The sequence below is a fragment of the Monodon monoceros genome, unplaced genomic scaffold (genome assembly GCF_005190385.1).
Source record: "Monodon monoceros isolate NGI ecotype Baffin Bay Population unplaced genomic scaffold, NGI_Narwhal_1 Super_Scaffold_10, whole genome shotgun sequence".
In the NCBI taxonomy this organism is placed as follows: Eukaryota; Metazoa; Chordata; class Mammalia; order Artiodactyla; family Monodontidae; genus Monodon; species Monodon monoceros.
In genome coordinates, this window is record NW_021703766.1 from 45041055 (window position 1) to 45047054 (window position 6000).

At 54.2% G+C, this 6000-nt stretch overlaps 1 protein-coding gene across 1 annotated transcript in view; it reads left to right on the forward strand.

Moving 5' to 3' along the window:
- Nucleotides 1-6000, forward strand: part of RYR1 (ryanodine receptor 1) — a 107928-nt gene that overhangs the window by 52040 nt on the left and 49888 nt on the right. The window contains exons 50-60 of the mRNA XM_029235932.1: nucleotides 442-582; nucleotides 983-1146; nucleotides 1256-1334; nucleotides 1595-1684; nucleotides 2138-2278; nucleotides 2648-2722; nucleotides 2821-2896; nucleotides 3233-3356; nucleotides 3641-3756; nucleotides 5585-5652; nucleotides 5748-5869. Of these exons, the coding sequence (XP_029091765.1) occupies nucleotides 442-582; nucleotides 983-1146; nucleotides 1256-1334; nucleotides 1595-1684; nucleotides 2138-2278; nucleotides 2648-2722; nucleotides 2821-2896; nucleotides 3233-3356; nucleotides 3641-3756; nucleotides 5585-5652; nucleotides 5748-5869 (1196 nt within the window). The remainder of the gene's footprint in view (nucleotides 1-441; nucleotides 583-982; nucleotides 1147-1255; nucleotides 1335-1594; nucleotides 1685-2137; nucleotides 2279-2647; nucleotides 2723-2820; nucleotides 2897-3232; nucleotides 3357-3640; nucleotides 3757-5584; nucleotides 5653-5747; nucleotides 5870-6000) is intronic.

Here is a 6000-nt window from a genome sequence, read left to right on the forward strand (position 1 = left end):
TTGCATATTGGCTGGTGGAGGCTCTCTTCCCAGCTACCACGTGTTTGCATGGGGTGCTGCCTATGTTTCTATTTGCCATGTTAATTCACATAAGCACAGATCACTTCATCCGTATGCCCATTTGCACATAACCCTACCCATGGATTAATACCTGCATGCTTATTTGTATAAAGAACACCAGACAAATCCAGCTCTGATTTAATGCCCATCCTGACTCTGAATTAGAGTGCCAAATTTACATAATAAACTGTCCAGGACCACTTCCCAATATGCATGCCTTTCCCCCTTTATTAGCATATCATTTGCATAATCCACACCTCCTTCATAATTTAAAAGCACTGCCACCCCCCACCCCCACCCCAGGGCCTCCCAGGGCCTTCATTCGCCTGCCACCTGTTTATGTCCCCCTCATTTGTGTGTCCCCCTCTTGTTCCCACCCAGCTCCTCACCAACCACTATGAGCGTTGTTGGAAGTACTACTGCCTCCCCACAGGCTGGGCCAACTATGGGGTCACCTCGGAGGAAGAGCTGCACCTCACCCGTAAACTCTTCTGGGGCATCTTTGACTCTCTGGCCCATAAGGTCTGGGCACCCAAGGGCCCTAAAAGAAGCCTGTTTGGAGGGTCTGGGGCCCGAAGTCAGGGATCCAGAATGAAATCCTCAAAGTTGGGGGTTCAGGGAGGGAGGCAGTTCCGCAGGTTTGGATCTAGGAGAATCTATGAGTTGGGTCTCTGGTTTGAACATTATGGAAGAGGGAATGGGCGTCTAGTTTGGGGGCTTGGAGGGGGTAGCATAGGGGTGGTTTGAGAGTCCAGGTGGGTCTGAGGTTTGGGTTTCAGGGAGAGAGACCATACTTCATGTTTGAGGGCTCAAGAAAGAGTGGTGATGATTGGAGGGGTGATTTTGAAGTCCTGGTGCTCCAGGATTTGAAGGCTCCATCAGGCCTGCAGTGACCCCCCCGCCACCGCCCTGACCTCCCCAGAAATATGACCCAGAGCTGTACCGCATGGCTATGCCCTGCCTGTGTGCCATCGCAGGGGCCCTGCCCCCTGACTACGTGGATGCCTCATATTCATCCAAGGCTGAGAAAAAGGCCACGGTGGACGCCGAAGGCAACTTTGATCCTCGGCCTGTGGAGACCCTCAAGTGAGGCCTGGGGGCAGGAGGGGGGCCTGGGGGCTGGGAGAAGGAGAGGTTTCAGAGGTGGAAGGAGGGGCCACAGCCCTAACATCTGCTGACCCCACCCTACTAATAGTGTGATCATCCCAGAGAAGCTGGACTCCTTCATTAACAAGTTTGCGGAGTACACACACGAGAAGTGGGCCTTCGACAAGGTTGGCGTCATGGTCCTCCCCTCCCCAGGAACCCCCACCCCTGCCAGCCTTCCTCAAGACCCCAGCTTTCCCCCAGACCCAGATTCTCCCGGAGGGCCCCAGATTTCCCTGAGACCCATAACTCTTCCTGGGATTCACAGCCTCCTCTGGAACCCTCAGCCCCTCCAGGGTTCCCTCTCAGTGTGTGTCCACACCTCATCCTGCTCCCATGCCCCGCTCCATAGTGACACTGCCCCCACCTGTCCCCTCTCCACCTCCAGATCCAGAACAACTGGTCCTATGGGGAGAACATAGATGAGGAACTGAAGACCCATCCCATGCTGAGGCCCTACAAGACGTTTTCAGAGAAGGTGACCAAGCCTTGGCGCCCAAGGTGGGGGGTCCAAAATTTGGGGGATCAGGGAGGGGTGAGGCAGCTTCATGGGCTTGGATCTAGCTGGATCTGAGGGTTAAGGCTCCCCATCCATGGACTTTGCCTTCCCTCAAACTTGGCTGCCTCCCCTAGACCCCAGACTCCTAGTGTCCCTTCTCTTAGAGTTGGAGAGACTGGGTTTGATTCCTTGACCATACAACTTAACTTCTCTGAGTCTCACGTATAAAAGGGGATAATGAGAGTTTGGGAAGCTCTGTTACAGAACAGGTAAGACACCTGGATTGAATTCAGACTGGACCACTTCCTAGCCACATGGTCAGGGCTTTCCCCTTTTGGGACACTGGAGGCCAGTGAGGCTGAGCCAGGGGCTCCTACCTCCACCTCCCTCTCACCCCCTTCCACCAACTCCACTCCTTCCTGTCCACCCCAGGACAAAGAGATTTACCGCTGGCCCATCAAGGAGTCCTTGAAGGCCATGATTGCCTGGGAATGGACGATAGAGAAAGCCAGGGAGGGTGAGGAGGAGAAGACGGAGAAGAAAAAAACCCGGAAGATATCCCAAAGTGCCCAGGTGGAGGCGGGGCTGGGACAGGGGGCGGGGTCATGAGGGGGTGGTGAGCGGCTGGAATAAGGGGCAGGGCCGGGAGAGGGTGGGGCCAGGCAGGAGGTGGGGTCGAGAGGGGGATAAGGGCCACGGGAAAAAGGTGGGGTCAGCAGAAGGGGGAAGGCCTGGAGGGGGTGCAGGAGAAGGCTGAGAGATCTGGGAAGGGAGAGGGCATGGGTCTGAAGAACTGCAAAGGGCAGAAGAGAGGAGGGTGGCTTAGAGACAGGGACTTAAGGAGAGGGCACAGAGGAGGGGTGTAGGGCCAGGTAGGGGGGATAAATTGGCTTGGGGGCTGGGCTTCCTGCTAGTCCGTCCATCTTTCCCTTGTCTCCCCAGACCTATGATCCACGGGAAGGCTACAGCCCCCAGCCCCCCGACCTCACCGGAGTTACCCTGTCCCGGGAGCTGCAGGTGAGTCTTCTGATCCTTTATTCGGGGACTGGAGGTGTCTGTTGGGAGAGGAAGACATCCTCTGAATGTGGGCTTTGACCCTTTGCATCCTCTCCCAGGCCATGGCAGAACAACTGGCGGAAAATTACCACAACACATGGGGACGGAAGAAGAAACAGGAGCTGGAAGCCAAGGGTGAGGCACCCACCCCACGCCGCACAGACTCCCCTTCGCCGTAGTCCCCTAGTCACAGGCTCCGGAGTCATAAGGGCCTGGGTTAGAGTTGTGTCTTTGAACAGTTGCTTTCACCCCACTGAACCTTCGTTTCTGTGTCTCTACAATGGGGATAATCACAGCATTTACTCCTTATGGGCTGTGGTGAGGATGTGAGGAGCCTCTGAAAGCAATGTTTGGTTATTCTTATCTCTGTCTTTATTACTATAATTATGCACACCCTGAACTTCAGGAACCACTTCAATGAGCGGCCTGGGTCCCCCCCACTCCCCTGATTTCTGGTCTTTGCTGCCCCAGGTGGTGGGACCCACCCCCTGCTGGTTCCCTACGACACGCTCACGGCCAAGGAGAAGGCACGAGATAGAGAGAAGGCCCAGGAGCTGCTGAAGTTCCTGCAGATGAACGGCTACGCAGTCACCAGGCAAGCGGGCTGGAAGGCTGGCCCGGGAGGGGTAGGGAAAGTGGGCGGAACCCCGGCAAAAGCTGGGATAGGTGAGTCCTAGGTAGCGGAGGCGGAGACAGAGAGAGGAAGATGATGGGGGAGGGGCCTGGGAGCAGAGGCGGGGCCAGAGAGGGGAGGAGCCTAAGAAGGGTGGGGCCTGGAAAGCGGAGGCAGGGCCTGGGGGTGTCCAGGCCGAACTGGAAAGAGGCGGGAAACACGGCGGCTCTGCGTCTGGGCTGACCTCTCGTTCTGCCTGCACGCAGGGGCCTTAAGGACATGGAACTGGACACGTCTTCCATTGAGAAACGGTTCGCCTTCGGCTTCCTGCAGCAGTTGCTCCGCTGGATGGACATTTCTCAGGAGTTTATCGCCCATCTGGGTACGGAGAATTCCCTCCCCGTCCCGGCCCTAGCTGCAGTTTCACAAAGGCACCCAGTTCATTCATTTCTCCTTCCTCCCCTCATCTAATCATTGTGCCAGACATTGTTCTAGGGGTTGACAATAAGACAGTGAACAAGAAGACAAAGATCCCTGTCGTCCTGCAACTCACATTCCTGTGGTGGATTCAGCCATTTAAAGTCGGAAATAAGGAGATCGCTGAGTGTGTCAGAAAGCGATTAGTGTTGTGGGAAGAGGAACACACTAGAGCTAGCTAAAGGAGATCACCGAGTGTGTCAGAAAGCGATTAGTGTTGTGGGAAGAGGAACACACTAGAGCTAGCTAAAGAGGGTTGGGAGTGTGGGCCGGTTGTAATTTTAAACGGAGTGTTCCAGGACTTCTTGGCGGTCCAGTGGTTCAGATGCTGCACTTCCACTGCAGGGGTCATGGGTTTGATCCCTGGTCGGGGAACTAAGATCCCACGTGCCCTGCTGTGCGGTCAAATAAATAAATAGAGTATTCCAGGAAGCTGGGGAGAGAGCTGTGTGGTCATCTGGGGAGAGTATTTTAGGGAGAGGAACAACCAGTGCAGAGGTCGCTGATGTGCGTATCAGGAGGCCCATGTGGCTGAAGCAGAGTGACAGAGGGGAAGAGTGAGAGGAAATGGGGTCAGTGACAGGCAGATCATGACGGGCTTTGCAGGCCATGGTGAGGACTGTGGCTTTTTGCTGTGAGTGAGATGGTGCCACAGGAGCATTCTAAGCAGGAGAGGGCCCTGATCTGCCTTGGGTGTTCACAGGCTCCCTCTGGCTGCCTGTGGGAGCAGACTGAGGGGGGCAGGAGCAGAAGAGAGTGAGAACTGGGCAGATTCTGGATCTATTTTGAAGGCTGAGGCTGTTGGGATGCCCCACAGATGCCTCTTATATATCACTAAGAATCACAGCTGGGGCCCCTATGACCCCTTTCTGCTTCCCCTAGAGAGCCCCAGCATTCCCCTTAAGAGCCACCCAGGAACCCCCAAATTCCCTTCAGGTGAGTGAGTGGCCCAGCAGGATTCACTCATACATCTCACCCCAAATCCCACGTGAGCCAGACCTCCATGCTGCACAGCCTCCTGGCAATTCCCTCTCCTACCTGAACCTCAGTTTGCTCATCTGTGAAAGGGGGATTCTGTTCACCATAACCAGCTACAGTTCTGTCACTTATTTGCTGAGTGACCTGGAGTGAGCTATTTCACCTCAATTTCCTCATCTGTAAAGTGGGAATGAAGGACCAAGTATACAGGCCTCCAGGTTGGGAGGAGATTGTGCAAGAACATTTCTCACAGTGCCAGGGGACATAGCAAGTGTTTAGTAATTGGAGCCTTATTTTTTATTATTATTATTATTTTAACAGTACTATTAGTTTAATAATATGAATTATTACCGTCACTACGATGATGATGATGACTGAAACAGATTTCCACTTTAAAGTTGAATCTAATCTGTCTACATTGACATCTTGTTTCATTCATTCATTCCACATCTACTCAGTGCCAGATATTGAAGTTCAGAAAGAAAAGGACTTGTGATTGGTGAGGAGGGCGATGTTCCATGGCCTTACCCCATCCCAGTTTGTCCTCCTCCCCATTTTCAGCCTCAGGAAGGGTTTGATCAAGGAGTTAGGGGGATCAGATGAAAGATAGGGGAGAGAGGTTTACGTCAAAGCCAATACAAGTGACTTCATACCAGGAGGCAATCTCCTATCATATCCCAACTCTGCCCCCTCAGAAAACCCTGAGTTCCCTAGCCTTGAAGCCACCATGGCCCCTATTTGCCTTCCCCCACCAGAGGCTGTGGTCAGCAGTGGACGAGTGGAAAAGTCCCCTCACGAACAGGAGATTAAATTCTTTGCCAAGGTGAGAGGCGGGCTCAGAAGCTGGAGGAGGCTGGGGACTGGTGGGCTCTCCTCTCTCTTCACCCAATCCCCTTCGTCTCTTCCCCACGCCCCCAGATCCTGCTGCCTTTGATCAACCAGTACTTCACCAACCACTGCCTCTATTTCCTGTCCACACCAGCCAAAGTGCTGGGCAGTGGTGGCCACGCCTCCAACAAGGAGAAGGAAATGATCACCAGGTGCGCCCCCCTGGGACCTGTGACTCACACCCCTGACCTCGCGGCATTGTAATCCTGGATCTTTTCCTCCCACCCTTGGACCTTAGAGGCTCTGTCCTAGGTGCTGGGCACTGATCAGTCTACCTGCAGAG